The sequence below is a fragment of the Gobio gobio genome, assembly GCF_949357685.1.
Source record: "Gobio gobio genome assembly, chromosome: 15".
Lineage (NCBI taxonomy): Eukaryota > Metazoa > Chordata > Actinopteri > Cypriniformes > Gobionidae > Gobio > Gobio gobio.
The window spans coordinates 40,587,587-40,615,108 of NC_137108.1; the positions used below are offsets into that span (position 1 = coordinate 40,587,587).

Below are 27,522 nucleotides of genomic sequence, written 5' to 3' on the forward strand. Positions count from 1 at the left end.
ATATGATTTGTCTAATATGGGTCAGATTATTTTAGGTGATCCCTTTGAAATTCATATTTGTCAGGGAAACATATGTGTATGATTTTGGGTCACCCACCTTAGGCATAGCGGCTTCTGCATGTCAGTGTGAAGGTCTAAAATGATGCAGACTTCAGGGCATTGAACAGGTATCAAAAAGCCATGCGTAATTTCAAGCAAAGCAAGAGATAATGAGTGCAAGACAGCATCTGGCTGGGGAAAAAACACAGGCTAGGACCACACAGGGACAAGGACTTTAGTGTTAAAAAGGTTTATTTCAACAACTGTCAGATTTTTTATCTTCGTAGTTTATATTCCCAAAAAAGTACAAAATAAAACAAGTACATCAAAGGATTAGAAATCACATCAAAACAAAGACACATTGTGTTTTTTTCTTTATATCAATCCAAGCATTTTTTCCATATATTTATACATACTCACTGAATTAGTCAGACAAACATCAAAACCTCTCAGTAGCGTTTTCTTTTATGACAACGTTTTATATTTAAAACCCCGAATATGTTTTACTTTTTTCTTCTTTTTTACAATATACACCAACGCATGCCGTAATTCAGTTAGGCAGGGGTAGGTGTGTGTATATATATATATAAGGGCTGAGTCAGGGGCGGGTCGACTACAGGGGCAAAAAGACTGCAACAAGGGGCAGGGCAGGAGGCGGAGACTGAGTGGGTACGAGGGGCGGGGTTTTCAAAGTGTTCTGTCATGTGGTGATGGTGTGGTGGGTGTGGCTGCTCGTACCGTCTGCGGTTCAATGCTATAAGTGATGGTGGACGTGGTTGCGTGGAGTTTTTTTTTTTTTTTTCTGTTCTACATCATGTTGTTCTGCAGCGAGTTTACCTCCGAAGAGTTCTCCTCGCCCAGCACTTTATTGTTCTCGTGCTTAGGGGTGAGCGAGTTCTGGATGTTCAGCGACTCGTCCTCTTTGGGTGGGGGGGCCTTCACGGGGTCCTCCAGCTTGTTCTGGGCATTAGGATCATCCTGAGAAACGATAGTCCCACGTTAATAAAATTAGTGGATAATGTGCAATTGTGCTCTTAATAAATAATGAAAATAAATGATTAAATAAATAAATAATAAATCAAATAAATAAATACATAATTGTTCAAAACATATACTACTTATAATAATAAATAATACAAATTATGTTTTAAATGTAATAATGTGCAATTGTAAAAACAAATTGCACATTATTAAAAAATAAAATAAAAAAGTCTCATACTACTTTAATACATTTTTTGTTTTTAATTGAATAATGTGCAAGTCTAGTTATTTAAATGATTAAAAATAAAAATAATTTCATTAAAATAAATAAATAAATAAATCATATCGTCTCCAACTACTTTAATAAAACTATTTTAAATTTACTAACTTGTAATTGTAAGGTCATTAAATTATTTAAGTAAACAAATAAATAAACAATATTGCTCATTAAGTCTCATACTACTTTAATAAATATGTTGATATTTTGTTTGTTTAATTGAAAAATGTGCAAGTTTTTAAATAAATTAAATTATTTTTTACAAATAATTATAAATCATATTGCTCATTACATCTCCAACTACTTTAACACAATTATGTTTTAAATTGAATAATGTGCAATTGTAAAGACATAACATTATTAAAGTAAATAAATAGATAAATAATTAAATAAATAAATAATATTGCTTGTTCGGTCCCATATTACTTGAATAAAATTGTTGTTTTTAATTGAATAATGTGCAAGTGTAACAAAGAAAAAAAAGAAAGAAAGAATATGAATATGAATAAATAAATATAGTATCTGCCTGTGCTTTATTAGTATACCGTATAAAGGAATAATTTCTAGTAAACCAGAAACAAAATGCCTATAATTCGTTCCATCCAGGTCTGGAAGACTGAATAAATGTAGCTGCTTAGATAGACAAACAAATGAAATATAAATGTAAACTGAAATATAAGTTGGTAGATATTTTATCCACAACACTTTAGCATCACATTCATATAGTTGGAGTGTGATTGCACTGCAGGAACAGATATTGGAGCAAATAAATCAATTGATTGCAGTCGATCAATGGCTGAGGCTGTTTTCTCCTCTGGGCAGAGCGGAGGCTGTATGATCCACTCGTCCTGACACACATGCATACATGCAAACCCATCATAGCTCATACAGCCCCATCCCACACTCCTGTCCCACCAGTGAACAGGAAAAGCCTTGAACTGAAACAAGAGCTCTGGCAAGAGGAGCTCACCTGCCAAAGCAATAAAGCAAAGCACTCTCTCTCTCTCTCTCTCTCTCTCTCTCTCTCTCTCTCTTTCTCTCTCTCTCTGTGGAATAACCATTTAGTGGCCTTTAATTAGTGCAGCATTGAAACAAATTAATAAGAGAAGACTTGCACATCCTTTGATCATCGAAAATGAGCCTCAAGGTAAATGGTATCAATGTGAAAACTGATTTAGGGACAACTTGACATCCTCAATCCAGTGTAGCTGGTGAAGATCGCAGACCTTCCATGTTTTTTAAGGGAAAATGGTTGAGCTAAGCTAGTTTTAAGCTAATGAAGCATCATGGGTCCTTTGGTGTAGTTGGACTAAGGCACGAGTGTGTCATGTTTTAAACTAATGAAGATTTACCCTTTCAGTGATGACTTAGATTGTAACTTCGGGCAGGACGTGGGGATATGCCACCTCCATGGCTACCGGATAGGGGGCGTCCTTTCTTCCGTCGGCATGGAACTAGAAAATGTGTTTTTTAATTGTGGTTGGATGGGGTGGGGGATTACATTTCTCCTGAGACTTTAAAGGGAAATTGCTTTGGATGTGCCATGATGGAGATGACTGATGAATACTTTGCATCCTTCCTGTCAACATTAACTATTGATGAGAATTGGTGGCTACCATGATGCTCTTAACTTAAACTGCTACTCTGAATGTAGTATTTTCAGTGCAATTTCATCCTAAGATTAACTGGAGAATCTTAGACTCAACCTTCATTCGTATGTGTATAAGGTCTAAAATGACATTATTTTAGATGTTATACACATTATAGCTCTGTTCCAAAACCTAGTGAACATTGCTAATCTGAAACGCTGTGCATAAGAGCACCTCCTCACATGTATTGTTCCTCAGATCAATTGTGTAATCACAATTGATTACAGATCTGGCGTTAGCATATGTGGCTAAGCTAAAAACATAATACTCTAATATGGCAGTTATAAAGCTGGGGTCCATCTCAAATAAAATGGGTCTGTGGAAAACACAACCCAATCTCACAAGTGGAGATTTCCATATGAATTCATATGATGTTAAAACTACAGAGGCCCAAAAGGGGCAACACTGGGAGCAAATGTGCGTTCACTGCCATGTTTCCCATTTTCATGGTAACGCAACTGATTGGTAGCGCATAAACAGTTTGGTCTTGAATGGGACACTTAGTTCTAAAAAGATTGAGAACCCCTGCTCTAATAAGCACAAATAACAGCGCACACAAAGCAGCTTGTAATAGGTTTTGGAACAGAGCTGTTGAGAACATTTCTAATGAAAACAAACTGGTAAATAAGCATTCGCATTCAATGCATGAGGGTCAGTTGTGGCAAAATTATTGAGGAAGGACACTAAGATGACAAGACGGGAACAAGGAAGGGACACTGTAGAACCACTGTCGTGGCTTCACTATAGCACAAAGCTGGAGTGGACAGAGGGACAGAGGACACATGGGAATAGAGCAGAGGGTCTGGGTCCACACTTATAATCTATGAATAAAGTAAAATTTTTAATTGTTTACATTTTGATCTGGAAAATGCTGAGGATAGAGGTCAAAACGGCAGTGATTGGTTGGACAACTTCTAAGGTGCACTAGCATGGTCCATGTGTTATCTTAAAGGGACAGTCCACCCACAAATGAATATTCTAGAATTGTTTAGAATTTATGAATTCTGCCATCAAACCATTATAAAGCATCACAATAGTCTATATGAATTGTGAGCTTTATTCCAAGTCTTTTGAAGTAATATGCATCAGTTTTTGTGTAAAAACCCCCAGATTGAAATGTAAAATATTCTATTATGCTGTATAGCTCTCGAATTTCATTTGATTGATTTTAAATATGGCACATTGCAACTGGTTATAAGACACATTAGAACCAATACCATTTAATATAATTTACATCAAACCTGGTGTGACATATTTGTCGGTCCATATTTGAATATACTATGATATTTGAGCAGAAAACTTAAGGGTATAATCCAACCAAAACATTTCAGCATCATTTACACAACTGTCATCCTCTATACTTTCTTTCTTCTGTGGAACACTAAAGAATATATTATGAAGATTGTCGGTATAACCAATGTTTCGGCTCCCATTGACTTCCATTTTATGGTCAAAAAAGATCATGTAAGTCAACGGGAAATTAAACTGTCTGTTTACCAACATTCTTCAAAATATCTTCGTTTGTGTTCCACAGAAGAAAGAAAATCATATGGGTTTGGAACGGCATGAGGGTGAGTACATTTTTGGGTGAACTATACCTTTAAATTACACTACTTACACAAAGCCTTCAGATGACTTGTATAGATTAACATATCCTTTTGTGTCCCACAGAAGAAACAAAATCTTAGGTTTGGAACAACACATGAGGGTGAATAAATTACATTTTTGGGTGAACTATTTCTTTAAATCCAGTCAACATCTCAGACTGAAGAATTTTCAGCTATACCACTTCACTTATCTGACCTTCCCGCTCTAGTTTATATATGGTCTATTTCATTCCAGAACATCTGTCAAGTCATAGACCCTCCCTGAGGGTTTGGGTCTGTGTGTGTGGAGAGAGATGAAGAGAGAAAGAGAGAGAGAGAGAGAGAGAGAGAGAGAGAGAGAGAGAGAGAGAGAGAGAGAGAGAGAGAGAGAGAGAGAGAGAGAGAGAGAGAGAGAGAGAGAGAGAGAGAGAGAGAGATACAGGCTGTTTTGGCTGCTCTAGCTGGGCTCTTTTACTCAAGCAGATATCGATCTGTGGAGCAGAAGCTCTGAGTTGATGGTAATAAAGAGGCCTGACTGTCCACAATTTGCCCCCTTCCTCCCTCCCTTCTTGTCTTGAGAGATTCCTCGTTTCATTACATGCATTTCATTTACAGGAGTTTTTTTTCTCTCCGACGATGAGCTCCAAGCCTCCGTGTGGGCGGAAGAGACAATCAATTTCAGTGTCCTATATTGTCTGAAGGTCAGAGTTTTGGATTTGGAGCATTTATCTCATTCTTGATCTGATACTGGCATATTATATTTCTGCAGATGACTGACACCCTATCCACCCACAGATGTGATTTCCACTAATGGACTATTAATATTTGTAAGTGTAAACTGTGACCGAGTGAACGTACTATTGTGTTCTTTAAAGGGACAGTTCACCCAAAAATCTTTGACTCACCCTCATGTTGTTCCAAACTTTATTTCTTCCATGGTCGTTCTCTGAAAATCTTCACCTTTGCTGTCGAAATTAAATTAAAGTGTGAAACTTAAAGATGCAGAACAACACAAAGCAGTTTCATGGAACTTTTGGGGTGTTTTTTTTTTCCTGTCATGTTTGAAGCCCAACAGGACATTTGGAATGACATGAGGGTGAGAAAATTATGATTTTTGGGAGAACTATCCCTTTAAGACATTAAATGGACCATACTGTAGCAAAATGGGTTTGGTTTCCCAATGAAGACGAAGGTAGGGAGGGCCAGCATTGGTCACTACAATTTGATTGACAGGATAATAGCACAATGAAGGGACAGCTGCCGTGACTTTGGGCGAAGCTGTGGGGTTGTAAATCTTACCTCACAGCCGGGCTCCTCTTTGGTCTTACACTCCCAGGTGTATCTGCTCATGGTTTTCTGAGGGGTGGGGGCATGGAGAGGATTATATACCTCATAAATATCATTTCCATTTAGTAAGAAAGAGAGATAGAGACTAAGAGAGACAGGGAAAGACAGACAGAGGGGCAGGGAAAGGGCCCTTTTTTACCACTTATCTTAAGTTTTTTTTAAGCTTTATTCAAACATCAACATTGTCGGTGTAGGTCTACGGCCCTTTAAATTACATCTGTGGCAAAAAAAAAATACACCCATCCACTGTGTACTAGACTTAAAGGGATATATAACATAAAAATGAAAATTCTGTCATTATTTAGCAACCCTCATGGTGTTATATGCTGTTTTATCCATTCAAATTTGTCTGTTCATCACAAAAATATCAATCATATAAGTTTTTTTTCGACAAAGTGTGACAATTCTTTTCTTTTAGCAAAGAGTTGCATAAAAATGAGCAATTTCTATAAATATATGGGTTTGGAAAGACATCGGGGGGAGTAAATAATGACAGAATTTTATTTTTGGGGTGTACTATCCCTTTAAAAAACCTTGAGTTTAACCACTTTATACATAGTTTCATCAAAATTCTCTTTTTTTAATCAAAAAACTCCTGAGGTCAGGTCCTAAAGACATTTAGAAGACACAATTCATGTTTCTCGACCCAAACGTGTTTTAAAAAAGGGTATAAAACCATGAATAAACAGAAAAGCTTTGATTTGCTTTTCCTTTGATCTAACTGATGCATCCAAGATGGAATGGCAACTATACACATGGATGGCTGGTTATATTTTATGAAGATGCTATGCTTATTGAGAGTTTTTGAGACTGTTTTTACTAAACAGTTTACAGACTGGGGCTGTAGTGAACATAATATGAGCTCAAAAATGCATATTATAAGGAAATTGCTATTCTTTTCTAAAAGAATATAGTTTTTCCATTGTTTAAGGCAGATTAGAATCATTGAAACGAGAGGAGAGATGTGTTATGGTTATCCCACAGAAGAGAACGACGCCCGTGTTAGATCTACATCTACCCATGCCGCAGACATGTTAGCCAAGTGTTACGCCACCTACAGGCAGCAGTGAGACGTTGCATCTCAGATGTTTATCCTGCGTTTTACGCTCAACACTTCATTGGTTGGTGAGATCTGGCACAGGGAGATCACCCACTCACCCTCTCATCTTTCTGAACAGGATAAACGAGTGAAACGACAGACAGGTATATTAATGCGATGCAGTGGACAAACAGCAGCAGATCACAGGACCACTAGGAGGTCCTTGTGAATAGTCAGACATGCAGCGATGCAGAGGAAAAGAGAAGGGGAGCAGGGTGATGGGGGGAGGAGGGTGGGCGTGGGTGGGTGGGCTCTCTCAGCGGAGTCCAAGGTCTGCAATCAGGGCACAATGCCGGAACCAGAGATGTTGCGATTACCTCACCCTTAAAAATCTGTCATTGTGGGATCTCTCATCATGTTTGCTGAAAAAGATATCGGAGGGTATTTCCTCACCTTTTCCAGACCTTAGAAAGTTTGTGACATCATGTACTATCTTTCCTACATGAAAACATCTCCTCATCTGAACGCTCTCCATTCAAGAGAAACACAAAATACAATGCAACCGAATACGCCACCATTATTAAAACACCTGACCAACTGATGAAAATCGAATTTACTTTACAAAATTAGAAAATGGTAAAATGATCAACTAAAATTAATATATTAAATGTAAAAAAATGATGTCTGTAATTCTAAAATATCGAAAATAATTAATACATTTAATTAAATAAATTATGAATTAATACAATAAACTTAAACAATTACATTTCTGCTTTCCTAATTTAAAAATATATTTTTATGAAAATAAAATGAATAATAACTTAATACATTTAATAAAAAATTTATGCAAATTATCCAATCAATTTTGAAGCGCAAACTTGTAATTATACTCACAATATTTCTCAGAATTGTGCCATATCAAAAATAAAATTCTAATTTATAAAAAAAAACCTATCAATTAAATAAAATATATACATTAAAAATTAAATAAAAAAATCTATAATTCATCTCAAACTCTTACCCTCTCGCACATAAAGCAAGAAATATTCCTCTGAACCATAAAATATCACGTTAAAGGGCTAGTTCACCCAAAATTGAACATTCTGTCATTTACTCACCCTTATGTTGTTCCAAACCTGTATGAGTTTCTTTCTTCTGCTGAACAGAAAAGAAGATATTTTGAAGAATGTCGGTAACCAGACAGTTGACTGTAGCCTTTGACCTCCATAGTATTTGTTTTCGTACTATGGAAGTCAGTGGCTACCGTCAACTGTCTGGCAACTGCTATTCTTCAAAATATCTTCTTTTTAGTTCAACAGAAGATAGAAACTCATACAGGTTTGGAACAACATAAGGGTGAGTAAATGACAGAATGTTCAATTTTGGGTGAACTAGCCCTTTAAGATAGGACCTCGACACCTTATATTACAAGGTGCAAATTACACAATGTGCTTAATACCTTGTCACTTTTATGTTTAAAACAAATAGCCAGCATGCGTATGCATATGAATGTTCCAGGGTATAATGTGTCTTCCAGGGCTGCCTCTGTATTGATTCTTGTGCTGGATCAATAGAGCCGCTTTCCCATGAGTCTCTCAAACCGCTGTTAAAGAGTGCGTCTACAGGCTAGACTATCTGCTCATCTAGAGACACAGCCGGGCAGATGGATGGCCGGTCGGAGAGGGGCTGACAGACAGTGACAGACTAAGGTCAGCCACATCGCAGAGCCCCACCATTAACGGCGCATCAAAAGCAGTGCTCGCAACAAAAAAAGACCAGCTTTTTTCCCTGTTACCCTGTTGCTATGGTAACAACTGTTGCCTCAGTAACCACACTCCTATCTGAGAGCAGACCTTTTCAGCGGAGAAAACGCTCCCATCTCTCTGTGCGCTGTGCACCCCCTCCCTTACCAAAAGGTTACGCTCGGGGTCCATGCAGAGAGGGGAAGGAGGGAGAGAGGAAAGAGAAAGACGATAAACACGTTACCTGACAGATAATGTTATCATAGTAAGCCAAAGCACGGGCATGAGGGAGGTTAGGAGGGGTGTCGCAAAGTTTCCTTACATTTGGATGGGAGCCCTCAGCGATGGTGGACAACGAGAAATTATCATTGTGGTGCTCCGAGGAAGGACGGTACTTACTGCTGCGAGGTGGCAGGGGGCGAAAGGGAGAAAAAGAAGGAGAGTGATGGAATGGAGGGAGCATTGTGGGGAAATGAGAGGTATAGAGACATGGACACAATGGAAAATATAGAGGGAGAATATTAGAGTTTATGAAGGACAGAGAGAGAGAGAGAGAGAGAGAGAGAGAGAGAGAGAGAAGCAAGATAAAAGAGCATTAGTGCAATTCTAGGACTGCTTTGGAGACAGAAGTTTAGACACACATTCAGTTTACAACCTGTGATGCAACATATCAGATGACAAAATGACGCCATTTTTTCACTCATTTCAAAACACGAGAAGTTTTAAACACATTTCATGACCTCAAATGAATAAACAAATTAAGCCTCTTGGGCTCATGTGTAGATCGCAATTTCTTCCCAGTTTTTCTTCCCTTATCCTTCATATCCTTCATATCCTACATAAATATTTATAACAATATATCAAATTTAATAACCTGCATCTTTGGCTAATGAAAGTGGCTGGAACAGGAAGACAGGGAGAGGAGGTTAGCATTCACCAATGGCACCACTTCTAATTGAGAAATTATGGACAATATGGTATGTTTTTAAAGGGACTATGTAAGATTTGTCATGTATTAATCGCTTTTTTTTATTGTCAATGTGTGAACAGCTTGTAACGAAACTTAAAAAAAGAGTCTTTCCCCCACTTCATAGGTTGTCTATGAAAGTTTTCTCAGGGAAAACGTTTTTTCAGGGAAAATCCAAAGGATGTTTACGCGTGCTCACGAGAGCCTCTCTTCCGTTCAATGATACATAAAGAGAATGCTTATACAATGTTCAGGATCATGCCGAAAGAGCCATTCTGTAATTTAATATCGAGGGATTAATTCAAACTATAGTTTCACATAGCCATATCTATGTAGACTAAAGTCTCTTAATATATTTTAGAATCAAACTGTAATTTTAATTGTGAATTTAATTGTACTGGTCTATTGCAGAGCTAGTGGAAACATATCCACATTGCTACGATCAGATGCTTTCTTAACTGCTGCTTTCTCACCGCTGTCATCTTTGTTGTTTGATTTTGTTATTGAGGAAAGTGTGCAGCACATATTTACATATTCATCTAAACGTTGCTTTCAGCAGTGTGGACAGCATTGGGATGTTCGGTAAAAGTATATCGCTGCAAAGGTATTTACAACTTCTTTTTTTGACTTCTAAGCAAAGAACAAAAAGAAATTCGCCGTGAGCTTATCGGGGCATTAAATCATGTTCAGTCTCTTGTACATTACGTGTGGACTTTACATGTGAGCGCTGCTTGCTGGCTGCAGTTCACTTATCGGCCACCGGTGTCGCTAAAAACAAGGGTTTCTGAGTGTATATACATATATTATATATATATATATATATATATATATATATATATATATATATATATATATATATATATATATATATATATATATATATATATTAGGGTTGTAACGGTACACGTATTCGTACCGAACCGTTTCGGTACAGGGCTTTCGGTTCGGTGCACGCCTGTACCGCGGAACACACTTCAATCCGAGTTCCCACACGAACATATTAAGTATTCAGTCCATTTCATCACGAAATTCAAACGATAAATGCCGTTTTGACGCTCTTTAATGTGACGTGACTGAATAGGAGTGTCAGTTCAAACAGCCGCGCGGTGCGCGTGTGAACGCAATCATCTGTGAACCCGATCGATCATCTCTTCCTAAAGAATAAACATGAATTAATATCTTAAGGTATGTTAAAGATACATTACAACTTACTGAAACGCATCATATGAGTAGCTCACTCAGTGTTTCAACGGCGGAAAGACGTCAATATTAAAACAGCTTGAGAATGTCACGTAGCATCACATGAGGAATCATTCAGTGTCCACAGATGTTGGTTCACTAGAGAAATCAAAAACACCAAACACTCGTTCACTAAATATATGAGCAATATTAGCCTATATATTCATTATATTCTACTGAACCTGTTTCTGAAGTCTTGATTATTTAATGTATGTTCATGAAAATGATAGCCACTGTGTATAACTGATTATGTTGTTATTTCAACAACGAATTGGAGAAGGAAAAAAAAACTATTTTATAATTAGATTTAGAAGTTAATGCAAAAACTGCCTTATGTGAAGTTGACATGTTTGCGTACTGTTATTTGAGTGTTGATTATTATATCTAAAAATAAATAGCAACTGAATTTAGGCTAATAGTTTGGGCTCTGTTGTTAACCTTTAATATTAGTAATGTGCAAGTAAGGGCTCCCTATATAGTTTACAGCATTATCTTCAAAAAACTTTTAGTTATTATTCAATTCACTTAAGGACAGACACAATTTTTTTCAGTAAACCACTGTTTAATAAAATAAATAAAAAGCAATTTTGTAAAACTGCTGTACCGAACCGTGACTTCAAAACCGAGGTACGTACCGAACTGTCAATTTTGTGTACCGTTACACCACTAATATATATATATTAGTGCTGAACAATTGATTAATTAATCCCATTCGCATTCCAAAATAAAAGTGTGTGTGTGTACTGTGTATAATTATTATGTGTATATTAATAAACACTCATACATGCATATATGTTAGCACTTTATGCTTTATCACATACATATAAGCACTTTATGCTTTATCACATACATACATATATATATATATATATATATATACATATACACACACACTCAGAAACTCTTGATTTTAGCGACACCGGTGTCTGATAAGTGAACTGCAGCCATGTAAATACATGTAAAGTCCACACGTAATGTACAAGAGACTGAACATGATTTAATGAACATGATTTGGATGCGATTAATCGATTGTCCAACACTAATATATATATATACACTCACCTTAAGGATTAGGAACACCTGTTCAATTTATCATTAATGCAATTATGTAATCAACCAATCACATGGCAGTTGCTTCAATGCATTGAGGGGTGTGGTCCTGGTCAAGACAATCTCCTGAACTCCAAACTGAATGTCAGAATGGGAAAGAAAGGTGATTTAAGCAATTTTGAGCGTGGCATGGTTGTTGGTGCCAGACGGGCCGGTCTGAGTATTTCACAATCTGCTCAGTTACTGGGATTTTCACGCACAACCATTTCTAGGGTTTACAAAGAATGGTGTGAAAAGGGAAAAACATCCAGTATGCGGCAGTCCTGTGGGCGAAAATGCCTTGTTGATGCTAGAGGTCAGAGGAGAATGGGCCGACTGATTCAAGCTGATTGAAGAGCAACTTTGACTGAAATAACCCCTCCTTACAACCGAGGTATGCAGCAAAGCATTTGGGAAGCCACAACACGCACAACCTTGAGGCGGATGGGCTACAACAGCAGAAGACCCCACCGGGTACCACTCATCTCCACTTCAAATAGGAAAAAGAGGCTACAATTTGCACGAGCTCACCAAAATTGGACAGTTGAAGACTGGAAAAATACTGCCTGGTCTGATGAGTCTCGATTTCTGTTAAGACATTCAGATGGTAGAGTCAGAATTTGGCGTAAACAGAAAGAGAACATGGATGCATCATGCCTTGTTACCACTGTGCAGGCTGGTGGTGGTGGTGTAATGGTGTGGGGGATGTGTTCTTGGCACACTTTAGGCCCCTTAGTGCAAATTGGGCATCGTTTAAATGCCACGGCCTACCTGAGCATTGTTTCTGACCATGTCCATCCCTTTATGACCACCATGTACCCATCCTCTGATGGCTACTTCCAGCAGGATAATGCACCATGTCACAAAGCTCGAATCATTTCAAATTGGTTTCTTGAACATGACAATGAGTTCACTGTACTAAAATGGCCCCCACAGTCACCAGATCTCAACCCAATAGAGCATCTTTGGGATGTGGTGGAACGGGAGCTTCGTGCTTTGGATGTGCATCCCACAAATCTCCATCAACTGCAAGATGCTATCCTATCAATATGGGCCAACATTTCTAAAGAATGCTTTCAGCACCTTGTTGAATCAATGCCACGTAGAATGAAGGCAGTTCTGAAGGCGAAAGGGGGTCAAACACAGTATTAGTATGGTGTTCCTAATAATCCTTTAGGTGAGTGTATATATATATATATATATATATATATATATATATATATATATATATATATATATATATATATATATATATATACACAGTGCTGGACAATCGATAAATCGTGATTAATCGCATCCAATATATATATATATATATATATATATATATATATATATATATATATATATATATATATATATATATATATATATATATATATATATATATATATATATATATATATATATATATATATACACACATGCACATACATACAACAATTTTGCCTATATGCTGTGTAACATAACATAACATATAGCCTATGTGTGATTTTGCATACTGTTGGACTTATGCAGTTAATAGTATTATTAAAAAAATTTCAGTGATTTCAAGGACATTTTTGCTCACTTTTGGGGTGATAAACAATTTTGACAATGTGTTGGGTCGCCGCATGATGTTAACCTGGGTTCTGAAGTAAAACCACCTGAGAATTTATAGGATCAATCCCTTTTTTTTGCTGTATTATGGCCAAATCTTTTCTTATACGATCTGTAGATTTGATCTTGTTTAACGCAGAAAGAACTTAAGCATATCTACTTGTAGCAGATGGAGAGGTGGGCGTCTGATGTATTCACGAGTCTCATCTGTAGCCCTGCTGCTTGTTTATCCCCTCCATCATTCTCACTTGCTATCCTCCTCTGCTCTTCTCTTTTCCCTCATCATTTTCTTTCTCTTATTTGAGGAGGGTGTGTGCTGTTTAATTCCTGGCCGCTTCTACCCCCACACCCCACTGGGTCTCACAGCTGTATGTAGGTCAGCTGGCCCCCCCTCCCCCTCTGCCCTACTTTCAGCTGTAGCTTTAGTGACATCATGCAGTCTGCCCGCTGCTAGCGCAGTACGCTAAGTATTAGCACGCCATCCACTCACGGCTTTATTTGGTCTCTGCAGCCTCCGATTAGCAGCTGACACTTTTTAGGGAATTAAAAATGCAGCAGACATTACAAAAGCCATTTCTACACTATTATGTTGTTTCTCTCAGCTAAACCTTTATTTTGATTTATTTAGTTTTTTTACCCTGCTGTAAAATACAGCTTAATGTTGGTTTGCTGGCCTTGATTGGTTTAAGCTGGTGTCACAGCCTGACCAAGCTCATTGCTAACTGGTTAGCCTGCTGACAAGTCCCCAAAATTAATCTAAAAACCAGCAAACTAACAAGTTGTTTTCAACCGAAAAAAACAAAACAATATTTATTTAAACATTAAAGACATTTTTCAAGAAATGTCTCACCAAAGCTGAATTTATTTTGAATTTATTATAAAGTAAAAAAAGTAATATTGTAAAATATTATTTATTTTGTAAAGAATGTTTTAAAATGTAATTTATTCTTGTGATGCAAAGGTGAATTTTCAGCATCATTTCTCCAGTCTTCAGTGTCACATGATCCTTCAGAAATCATTCTATGTAAGGAGTAATGACGCAAAAAATTCAGCTTTGCATATATATATTTTATATATATATATATAATATTTCACAATATTACTGTATTTTTGTCAAATAAATGCAGCCTTGGTGAGCGTAAGTGATAAAATCTTAATTATTCTAAACTTTTTGCTGCCGGTGTATATGCTTGAGAAAGGTCATGGGATTGAATAGTCAATATTTAAATAACTACACAAAACTTTGGCAAGCGCCACTGTGTGTGACTTATTTGTTCCTAATTCTGCAACAAAACATAAGGTTTTAAGACCTTTAATCCATAAACCTTTCTACTTTGTCTTACTCTCTCTAAAAATCTCTACCACACAGGTAATTTTTATGAATTTAGCTCTATCCTGGCAACTTCCCACAGCGTGCTGGAGTCTCACCTGCGCTTGCGCAACTTGTTATTCTCAGTCTTGAGCATGTGCAGCTTCTTGGCAAAGCAAACGACGATCATGAAGAGCAGGAGCACCATGAGAGCGGAGGCCCCGATGGCGATGCACATTACCTGGAACTCCGTGATGACAGACTCGCAGCGGGCACCCTTGTGCCACATGTAATCCTGGATGTTGCACCTGCAAGACAAAGAAAGGAAAATGTATGCAAAGAAAATGTGCAACAAATTGGTATTTTAATGCATTGATCGAAAGTTAATTCAGTATACAATACAAATCATAGCAATAATTCAGATATGATAATTGCATATACAATAATGTTATGGTGCAAAGCGACATACACAGGAACATACACTGAATGTTCGATCTCAGTGAATACATACACTGAATGTCTCGATTTATTTCGAGTTGCCCAATTCCTATGAATTCATACGAATGACCTCCCCCTAACCCCGCCCCTAAACCTACCCATCACTGGGGTTTAGACAAATCGTACAAATTTGTACGACCTCACTCGTACGAGTTTTTATTAAATCATACATATTTTACGAGTTGCCCAATTCGTATTAATTCATACGAATGACCTCCCTCTAACCCCACCCCTAACCTACCCATCACTGGAGTTAAAGGGTTAGTTCACCCAAAAATGAAAATTCTGTCATTAATTACTCACCCTCATGTCGTTGGACACCCGTAAGACCTCCGTTCATATTCGGAACACAAATGAAGATATTTTAGTTGAAAGCTGATGGCTGAGAAAGGCTTCACACAGGCCTCCATTGGCATTCAGTACATTGACACTTCCAAGATCCATGAAAGGCACTTAAAACGTCGTTACAAAGTCTATCTCACCACAGTGGCTCTACAATAATCATACAATGCGACGACAATAGTTTTTGTGCGCAAAAAAAAATCAAAATAACACCTTTATCCAACTTGTTCTCGACTTCCGTGTGTGCCTCCACGACGCATGCGCGAGAATATGACGTAGCGCCGGTGTTCGTGAATCGATGAAATACACACTTAAGCCCCATTTTGAGCACTACGCCGAGACCTAAAGCACGATCAATGTAGAATCCAACAGCTTAGACACGCGCGTCTTCCTCTGCTCGTAAACAAATCGCTTCTGGGTCATATGTCCGAACGCCGGATCTGCGTCATATTCTCGCGCATGCGTCGTGGAGGCGCACACGGAAGTCGAGAACAAGTTGGATAAAGGTGTTATTTTGATTTTTTTTTGCGCACAAAAACTATTGTCGTCGCATTGTATGATTATTGTAGAGCCACTGTGGTGAGATAGACTTTGTAACGACGTTTTAAGTGCCTTTCATGGATCTTGGAAGTGTCAATGTACTGAATGCCAATGGAGGCCTGTGTGAAGCCTTTCTCAGCCATCAGCTTTCAACTAAAATATCTTCATTTGTGTTCCGAATATGAACGGAGGTCTTACGGGTGTCCAACGACATGAGGGTGAGTAATTAATGACAGAATTTTCATTTTTGGGTGAACTAACCCTTTAAGACAAATCATACAAATTTGTACGACCTCACTCGTGCGAACTTGTATGATTTTTGCTAAATCGTACATATTTTATGAGTTGCCCGATTCATATGAATTCATATGAATGACCTCCCCCTAACCCCGCCCCTAAACCTACCGGTCACTGAGGTTTAGACAATTTGTACGAATTTGTACAGCCTCACTCATACAAATTTGTATGATTTTTGCTAAATCATACATATTTTACGAGTTGGCCAATTCGTATTAATTCATACGAATGAATGACCTCCCCCTAACCCTGCCCCTAAACCTCCCCGTCACAGGGGTTTAGACAAATCGTACAAATTTGTACGACCTCACTTGCGATAATTCGTACATATTTTACGAGTTGCCCAATTCGTATTAATTCATACGAATTACCTCCCCCTAACCCCACCCCTAACCTACCCGTCACAGGGGTTTAGACAAATCGTACGAATTTGTGCAACCTCACTCGCGCTAAATTGTACATATTTTACGAGTTGCCCAATTCCTATGAATTCAAACGAATGACCATCCCCTAACCCCGCCCCTAAACCTAGCTGTCACTGGGGTTTAGACAAATCATACAAATTTGTACGAGTGAGGTCGTACAAATTCATAAGAATTAGCTACCTCGTAAAATATGTACAAATTGGTCGTGAGATAGCTTTGGCATGGCTGTATCCGGCATTTCATGTAAACAGGTTATTTAAATATAAATGAAATTATCCCATTATTTTGTGCAATATTGCATCTGTCTTGCAATAATAGTTGCTGTTCAGAAACCATTACTTTTTGCTGACAATATCCCTTAAATTGGCCTCTGATGTTACTGGTTCTGGTTTCTGGTTCAAGACCAGCAGGTCTTAGAGGCCAATTTTTTTTGCCTCTTTTCCAGTAAAAACACATGGAGCAACAAGGCCCTTACTGGGATTCATTTAACAGACAATATCACACCAACTCACGCTCATTTTTGAAGTGAGACACATTTTAAACACACCATATTATACACAGGAGAGACGGTATTTTAATCCTTAATGGCTTCCCAAAAATGTGCTTTGATTCCCCATGTAGTCTCTTGTTCCATATGAATTATTCAGGGGGGCTCAGTGCTTCTACTACACCAAGGGCGAGTTAAAATTCACCGCCTTCAGCATTTTTACCATTCATTTTTGCAGACACCTGGATGGATGACAAGTTCACTGCCTTTATCTTACCTTAAGTTTCTTCTGTACTGCTTTAGACTGGATTTAACACCAATTCTGAACCTGTTCCAGAAGTAAAGTCATTGAACTAACTTCAAAGACTGTCAGGATCTGTCATACTCAGTGACATTTGCCTTGAAAATCCAATAGGGCAATCCAGTGTCACAATATTATGTTTGAGCGGTTATGAAAATCATGCTACCAAAAAAGGTTGCAGAACGCTGGGCTTTGCATCTGGGTTTTGTCAGGAATAAAAGCACATGGGCATCTGCATCCTCTCTATCAGTTCCCTAAACTCTTCATCCACCATTTTGCACACATAAACAGTATTGACTCTGTTAGAGGACAGACAAGCAAACAACATCAGAGGTGCAGATGCCGCTGTCAGATTGGAGGATGAAATCTGAAATATACCCTGTACCTGTTGACCGGACCCCACCAGCATTATTGATAAAAGTCAGGCATGAAATGGCATGAGATGAATTATATTTTATCAAACTATACTATTATTGTATGTGCATATATATATACTAATTTAATTTATATATATACAAAAATAATGCATATATTATATTGAAATTTAATCTAATCTGAAGTTTTTTTAATATACATTTTATATATAATGTATAGGAGGTACAATATTTTTAATAACATATTTTAGAATGTATAACATTAAAATGTACATATTGGTATATACTAAAAATCTAATCTGATTGGTTAATCCCATTGTTGATTTTGCTCCAGGAACATGACCAAATCACGTTAAGTGTGAAACGCACCTTGTGTAAAGTGGTAAAAAGCTTCAATAGTGGGGCATCATGCAGATAATTGTGGGAAAGAGAGAGGAGAAGGCCAAAAAAAAACAAACAAAAAAAACAGCAATCTGATGATAACTGAAACATTTGCAAGCAATCAAACACAGTTGATCTGCAAAGACTGCAATCCTGACTGTAGCTCTTCTCTTTCTCACTCTCCCTCTCTCTCTCTCTCTCTCTCTCTCTCTCTCTCTCTCTCTCTCTCTCTCTCTCTCTCTCTCTCTCTCCCTCTCTCTCTCAAACCACATCCACATATGCACACACTCAAATGTAAATGTCTATAATGAAAGGAAGTCGTCTTCATTCACAGTCTTGGTGGTCACGGGAGGGGGGTCTGAGGTTTCACTTCTTTTCACTACAACATCCTGTATGCCCTTTTGTGCCTGAGCCAACCCAGAGCGAGACGAAGGAGAACAGGGTTGGCGCCGTGCCATCGAGAGCATTCAATCCCAGGAGGGAGAGGTGACAGGCGTGTTGATGTGAGTGTGCATATAAATGCATCCTTACAGTGGGCTGTATAAAGCAGCCTGTCTATTCAGCCCCTCAGCTGTTTCTCATCCACCCTCCCAGATCTCAACACTCTCTTAACTGTGTTTGTTTCTTCGACAAAAGTTTGCATGCTATCTAAATTACATTCTACACCCATTCTCTTGCCAGTTTTCCAACCCAACCCTCTTTTCAGGGCTTTTAGTCAAGATATTTTATTTCTTTCTTGCATTCTTATGTTCTCTTATTTATCTCCTTCCCTGTCTCTCTCACCCATGTTTATAACGGCACAACCTTCTGACTGCATCAGTAGTTAAAACTGTAATGCAATCAGTCATACACTCTAAAAAAAAAAAGGTTCTATATGGCACCAAAAATAGTTCTTGGCTCGTAATCATAGGGGAACCTTTTTTAGTGCTATATAGCACCATTTTTGGTGCTTCAGTGGTTCTTCAGCGGTTCTTCAGAGGTTCTTCAGCGGTTCTTCAGAGGTTCTTCACCGGTTCTTTGACTAAGGTGCTATATAGCACCTCTGAAGAACCACTGAAGCACCAAAATTGGTGCTATATAGCACTAAAAAGGTTCCCCTATGATTACGAGACTTTTTTTTTAGAGTGTATTCATCCTGTGTAAGCTGTCGTCTCAAACAGAGCCTACACTCTAAAAAAAAAAGGCTCGTAATCATAGGGGAACCTTTTTTAGTGCTATATAGCACCAATTTTGGTGCTTCAGTGGTTCTTCAGAGGTGCTATATAGCACCTTAGTCAAAGAACCGGTGAAGAACCTCTGAAGAACCGCTGAAGAACCTCTGAAGAACCGCTGAAGAACCACTGAAGCACCAAAATTGGTGCTATATAGCACTAAAAAAGGTTCCCCTACACTCTAAAAAAAAGTCTCGTAATCATAGGGGAACCTTTTTTAGTGCTATATAGCACCAATTTTGGTGCTTCAGTGGTTCTTCAGAGGTGCTATATAGCACCTTAGTCAAAGAACCGGTGAAGAACCTCTGAAGAACCGGTAAAGAACCTCTGAAGAACCGCTGAAGAACCACTGAAGCACCAAAAATGGTGCTATATAGCACTAAAAAAGGTTCCCCTATGATTACGAGCCAAGAACTATTTTTGGTGCCATATAGAACCTTTTTTTTTTTAGAGTGTATGATTACGAGCCAAGAACCATTTTTGGTGCAATATAGAACCTTTTTTTTTTTTTTAGAGTGTAGGGCAATGGGCCCATTTACACAATATTAATATTATTATGTGAAATGAAATCAGATGGTTAGATGCATTCTGAGAAGTTCTAAGAAAATCTGATATAACTGCAAATGACAGGCTGAGTGAGTTTGTGTGTTAAGGCCCATTCACACACACACACAAAAAGTGTCAAAATTGTACCTTTAGGGGTACAACGGATTGTCACTGGGGCAGTACCCCTAAAAGGACATCTTTGTACCTTTTTAACTCCTAAAAGATGCATATTAGTAGAGTACAAATACGTACCTTGAGGTACTTTTGTGGTAAAAAAAGGTAGAAAAGATCTCCTTAAGGGTACTGCTTCAGTGACAAGCTGTTGTACCCCTAAAGGTACAATTTCGACACCTTTCTTTTCTGTGTGAACCAAGGACGATAACTATAAAGATAAAGTAATATAGACGATAAAGATATAGTTCTAAAAATCGTTCTCAATATTAAAGGTGCAGTATGTAGGACTGACAGCTAGTGGTCGAAATGGGTACTGCAGTCCAAATTCAAAATATTGGAGATCGTTGTTTCCCCTGCACCCTCCACCAGACTCGATGTTTCCAGCTTGAGGACACAACAAGAGCGAGCGCAATTGACAATGAAAGCCACGCTTTAAGTGGATGAGTTGTTTTATCTGCGTTTTAATATGCTCTCGTTCATAGAGATTTTTAGATGGATGCCGAGGATTTTTAGGTCGGGTGGAATCTGCGATCTCTGACCCAGTGTGTTTGCTGACTTCCATTGCTGCAATACGCTTTGTTTTCCGCCAACTGGCAACCTGTGGTGTCGAAATACTATTGGGTAAACCGGCGGCGTGCGGTTTCGCACAGACCAAAACAAAAACAGACGTTCCGACACGTAGGTGAATTTAGCATGTTTCCTAAATATCTGCAAATATATTATGGTATTTTTATGCTTTAGTAAAGTGAAAAACTTACATACAACACCTTTAAAGAATAGCAGGGTTCACACCACAGCAATAACGATAATGATATAGAGAAATTATATTGTTGGAATCATTTTCAGAATGATTTTATCCAGCTGATAGGACTATGCGATATTAATGAAAAATGCGATATGCGATATCCTTGTTAAATAATGCGATATTCGATATGCCATACGATATTGCTTTAAGTGTGTAAAATCTATTTAAATTATATAAAAAAATATATATATTTAAAAACAGAATGATATCATTTGTGTGTTGTTTCACATTCTTTCTGGGAAAAGAAAGCATTGGTTCTGGGAAAAGGAAGCATTTACAGTTCGAGTGTGTAACAAGACACGAAAAAGGAACGGCTTGTGCGCACATTTTGATGTGTGTGGCAGACAGTTGACTGCAAGGAGTTGTTTTTCGCAAGTTATTGTGTTTAATAAATCTTTTTAATGTTAAGCAAGTCACATAAGTAACAGTCGTGTGCCCAGTCTATTCTCTGCTATATGCGTCAACCTAAAACATACACTTTTCACAATGTTGAAGTAGCCTATTAAAATCATTCAGATATTGCGTGCCCTTGCGATATGCATATTGCGATATGTACATTTGCGATATTTCGATAATTTTGATATATTGCGCAGCCCTACCAGCTGATGAATGATAGAAATTGACAGCCAATCAGAATCCATCCTGCTGTAACAAGCTCGAGCATTTAAAGCGGCGGGCAAGCACGCACTTAGAATAAACAGAATGATATCGTCTGGTGTGGAGGCTACAATAGTTATCTTTATAGTTATCCTTTATTAGTTATCATCCTTGGTGTGAACGGGCCTGTAGACTACAAAACACAAGCCACCAGGCTACTTGACTAGGTTAAAGTGATAGTTCACCCAAAAATACTTTACTTTAATGTAAAGACTATTACTTTAACCAAGCAAAAAAAAAAAGCAAAACTAGAAATGTTGAATTTGTGCCGTTAGTCTCTGTGTATAAATATGGTCAGTATACGAAGCTGCCGTGTGGACAGATGGTGCATCTAAGACTGTGTTTGTGCGTACATGTGTGTGTGTTACATGGAGTGTTGAGATGGATGGATGCCAAACAACCCCAGCTGAGCAGTAGCATGCAGTAGCTGAAACAGATGTAGTGATGACATGTCATTCCATCACTAATATCTCTCTTAAGACCAAATCTCCCCTCTGTTCCCCTCCATTTCACCATTTCTCTTTCTTTCTTCACTCGGTTATCTCTTCCTCTTTCGAGAGCAACACAAATACAGATGGTTGTAATAAAAATGTCAAGAAACCTTTTCTGTTCTCAAAAATATGCATACGTGTGGTTACACACCACTGAAAGTCATGTGTAGTCATACAAACAATATTGACTAATGAAAATTTAAGTCAGACAGGTCTAGTAATGATTAATTATACAACTACTATAAGTAAGTATAACCAACCTTACACAAATATAAACAGTACTGGGTAAGCGTTATGTAATGTATAGTAAATCTCAGCTTGATTGTTATATCATTGAAAAATGTCAATTATATTATCGCTCAGCAATATAATAATAGTACATCTCGGCTGTTTATACATGTATAATTGCAAAAACTTCCTTAATTATGCAAAAACTGGGCAAAGTAGTGAGGGATCATCAGTTGTCAGCATTCTCTGCATGCTCACTGGTAGTGCTAACAACATTTATAGCAGGTGCATTCTTACTAAAATGACTAAAGGTGAGGATACACTGGGCAACTTTTTTTGCAATGTTGCCGGGCAACTGAGCGATGTTGCTTGGGAACTTTCCCATTGAGAATGGGCAACACATTTCTATCTGGATACTTTAGATCAGTCATGGGCCCTGTGTCTCACCTGGTTGCCTGTTGACAGCAACATTGCCCAGTAACATTGCTCAAGAAGTTTTCCTGTGTATCATCACCTTAACAATAAGCACATTTTTGTACAAGATTTTTGCCAACTCTCTCCCATTACAAATGAAATGGGAACTCGCGGTGACCGTGCAAAATTGTCTTTAGACAGATCTACTAAAATGTGGCTCTTTACCATCACTTAATTAAGTGTCAGTACAGCTTGTCATCCTAAACACAGCCACACCATGAGCAGCAACCCTTCATTAACTCTAAACATGTGGTTTAGCACTGCTGCCACAATCATCACTCATCAGTTCCTGAATAAAACCCCCAAATTACCAGGGTTACAAATGTTTGCAATATCCAGTTGACTGGGCTTTGAGAGGCTGCGGCCCACTTGATCCCTTGCCGGATCCCTGGGGTGATATAAGGGTGATCCCCAGATGGAGAGCGCTTTTACTCGGAGACCACTAATGGTAATAACCCAGTGACTGAGAAGGATCAGGACTGGATTAGAACAATCATTAATCAGGTCCAACTGTGTCTGTCACAACAACACTCTATCTCTAAATCTATCTCGAAAATGAAGCGCTTGCTGATCTTCAAAATCTAAATTAACGAACTATACAATATAAAGGGTTAGTTCACTCAAAAGTTAAAATTCTGTCATTTATTATTCACGCTCATGTCGTTGCAAAAGCATAAGACATTCGATCATCTTCAGAACATAAATTATTAATCTTTTAGATTAAATCTGAGAGCTTTCGGTCCCTCCATTGACAGTCTACGCAACTACCCTTTCGAGTCCAAGAAAGGTAGTGAAGACATCATTCAGAGTAATCCATGTGACTCCACCTCAATTTTATGAAGCTACGCGAAAAACATAATTCACCACTTAATTTACAAAATATTAATCTGCAGCCTTAATCTGTTTCCACACTGGCACAGTGAGCGAAAGTGTGACTCACAATTGATTTTTTTCCCCCTTTAAACTCCACATATCTCACATCTGAACTCTCTGAATTTGTTTTCCATGTCCACCTGTGGATGACTAACACCCCATAGAAAGGAAAAAACACATGTGAAATCTTCCCAGTTTCTTTAGACAGCAAAAAAGAAAAAAAGTAAAAGAAAAAGAGCTGAAACATGTGAATGAGACAGTTCAGGAGTCGTAGGCAGCAGTTTTTTGACTCTGCTTCCTACGGCCTCACCTTATTCTGGCACTTCATTGGCTCACTGCAGCTCGCCAATGCATGGGTGCATCTCAGACAAATGTGATAATGAAATAGTACACACACTACTGTTCAAAAGTTTGGGGTCAGTAAAAACCGCACCGGTCTCGAGTCTCATGGAAGGAGATCCGGATGAATAAAAGGAGAAGTGATGACAGTTTACGTTATGTTTTGTGTATGTGTGTGAACATAAAGAGGCAGCCCCTCACGGACGACTGCCGCTTTACTTTCGTTCAGTGTTTGTTTAGTTTAATATTTTAGAATGTTGAAATGTTTGCCGGTTCCAGCCTCCTTCTTCCCTGAACTAATGACACTGCTACATTGGTGCCGAAACTTAACTACTTTGGTGCCGTTAACTACTTTAGTTAACATGAACTAACTAAGAATACTTCTACAACATTTATTAATCTTAGTTAGCCTAATATATACTCAATACCTAAACATAAACTACAAAAACTACCATAATAACTATTAATAAGCAGTAAATGAAGAGTTTATTGAGGCAAAAGTCATAGTTAAAGCTACACTGTGTAACTTTTTTAGTTTATTCTTAGCTAAAAACACTTAGTTCTTTCAAAAATATGTGCTCATTAATGTATATTTACTTCTTTAAAGTAATAAAGTATTATCGTAAGTTTATAATATGCCATTGAAAATACATACGGGTAAGGGGTTCGAATGCGGGTCGCCATGTTGCCCCTCCATCTTGAAAGTACATTAGCCAAAGAGGGACATACCCGTAAATTCAAGCTTCGCCTTTCGTGTTTTAACACTTGATGGCACCGTGTCGAATGTGGACGAGGTCGAACTGGAAGCCATATTAATCTTGGACTAAATCGGCCACCGTAGGAGTTAAAACGAAATCGGAATTGAGAGGAAGAGAAACTAATATTCACTGGGTGGTCATATACCTTTTAACAGCTAGATGGGGGAAAATATCACACAGTGTAGCTTTAATAGTGAATATGTGTTCCCCATATAAGTGTAACCGTATTTGTTAACATTAGTTAATGTACTGTGAAGAAACATGAAAAATGAATGACAGTATTTTTATAACCTAACATTAACAAAGATTAACAAATACTCTAACAAATGTATTGCCCATTGTTAGTTCATGTTAGTTAATACATTAACTAATGTTAACAAATGAAACCTTATTGCAAAGTGTTAGAAAAAAGATGAATTAATTAATTATTATTGTAAAAATTGCTGAAACAAATAGATCATAATTATTCCATAAATATTACTTAGTACCATAAAAGTCCATCAAAATACAAAATATTAAATAAAAAATATTACTGCACTAAAATTTACATTGATTTTACAGAAAAAAAGTTGCATTTGAAAGTGAAAAGTGAAAGTAAAAGTGACATGTGAAGGCCAAGTATGGTAACCCATACTCAGAATTTGTCCTCTACATTTAACCCATCCAAGTTAGTGCACACACATTAGGAGCAGTGAGTAGTGAACAACACACACACACACACACACACACACACACACACACACACACACACACACACACACACACACACACACACACACACACACACACACACACACACACACACACACACACACACACACACACACACACACACACACACACACACACACACACACACACACACACTGCAAACCGTGGACCCAAACACCCGGAGCAATGGGCAGCCATTTTGCTGTGGCGTCTGCGGAGCGATTGGTGGTTAGGTGCCATGCTCCAGGGCACCTCAGTCATTTCCTGCCGGTATTGAGAATCGAACCTGCAGCCTTCGGGTTACTAATCTGACTCTCTGAACATTAGTCCATGACTGCTGTATTTGGGGTGTTTAGCCACTTTTGACCGGGAGGAGTATGAGTGTGACCCCTAAATTAGGAGCACCAGAGGTGCAAAAAAAACGTAGCGACCCCAAACAGTAGTGATATTGAGAACAAAATTAGGTCTATTGAGGTGTGAAAGAGCATAAAAAGTCCTCTGGGATGTTAATATTACACTGACTAGAATCACAGTCAAAAGCATGTTTTCTAACTGAAATGAAGGCACATCTGTCATATATCCACACTTACAGAAAGCTCTCGACACTAAAAGTGAGGCTTGTGCGCAGGGGAGGGGAAGGACAGTGTTCTGAAAAGATGTCTGAGTCATTAACATTCATCCTCTAATAAGATTGCAGTGGTGAATAAATCAGTGTGTTCAGACGAGCCTCATATAAACAAAGCCAACATGGGACACAGCTGCCCAGAGCCTCACTGACCCACTTTGACTAGGCCTGTTTCGGGGAGTCAGTAAGGGGAACCGGGCCCAAAGGGGGGGTTACTGATAGGGCAAACGTCTGTTTAAATTGCAAGTACATGAGCATGGTGAAGAACTCAGAGAAAGGCTCAGAAAAATCCCATTTGATTACATTTAGCAGATGCTCTTATTCAGTGACTAGAGGTGTAATAAATTACACTGGTAATTATGATGACTAGGTGAGAGGAGTATCTGGGAGTAAGTTTTCAACAAGATCATTTAATATGAGAATAGACCGCTCATATTATGTTACTATGGTGTTATTTAGAGTGGAAAGGGAGGGGAAAAAAATGATTTTTAATCCACCACAACTGGCAGAAAGACAATTGTTTGTTCTCTTAGAAAAAAAGAGATTAAACAGAGCAAATGAAGGTCTAAGTCCTCTGCTCTCAACAAAATCTCAAACTGTGCTCAATTATCAATCAAAAACCATAGATTTCAATATGTACTCAAACATTTCTCACTCTTCTTCTAAAATCAAATTATCTATTTACTCATGCATATAGCTCTATATTTATTGTAAACTGCATGTAAACCATCCTAAATTCAAACAGTGTCTAAGGAGAAACATCTAAGACAAAATCCTTATATGAAGCATACCTGAGAAATCTCATGTGCTATGAAAGAGCAACCTCTGAGCAATAAAACGTTCAGTTAGGAATGAAATTCATAATAATAAATGTGACTAAATCTGAAATTTACAGCTAACCATGACCTCGGGACTGACAAAGGTTGGGGATACAGTCAGGGTCATTGCACAAATCCAAAAAGGGGGAGGGGCGAGAGATTTATGACCATGGATAGGTTGTTAATAGAGCACTGGCTGGCAAGGGGATTGTCTTAGATCTTAATCACAATGTGAATTACAATCGGTGTTTGTAGAGTTGTAGAGGGAGAATGATGGTCAATTTCACATTTCTGAAGTACTGAG

The 27,522-nt window shown here is 38.0% G+C and overlaps 1 protein-coding gene across 5 annotated transcripts in view; it reads right to left on the reverse strand.

The window, feature by feature from the left end:
- Positions 1 to 270: 270 nt before the first annotated feature.
- cspg5a (chondroitin sulfate proteoglycan 5a) overlaps positions 271 to 27,522 on the reverse strand; it is a gene marked incomplete at its 3' end in the record, with an annotated part of 40,764 nt that continues 13,512 nt past the window's right edge. The window contains exons 3-7 of one of the 5 annotated variants that reach the window (XM_079836134.1): positions 14,983 to 15,171; positions 8,983 to 9,061; positions 5,832 to 5,888; positions 2,650 to 2,751; positions 277 to 1,017 (exon numbers count right to left, since the gene is read on the reverse strand). In XM_079836134.1, the coding sequence (XP_079692260.1) occupies positions 2,665 to 2,751; positions 5,832 to 5,888; positions 8,983 to 9,061; positions 14,983 to 15,171 (412 nt within the window). Of the gene's footprint in view, positions 1,018 to 2,649; positions 2,752 to 5,831; positions 5,889 to 8,904; positions 9,062 to 14,982; positions 15,172 to 27,522 lie in introns of all 5 variants that reach the window. The other 4 variants (XM_079836132.1, XM_079836130.1, XM_079836133.1 and 1 more) reach the window with 4 other exon arrangements.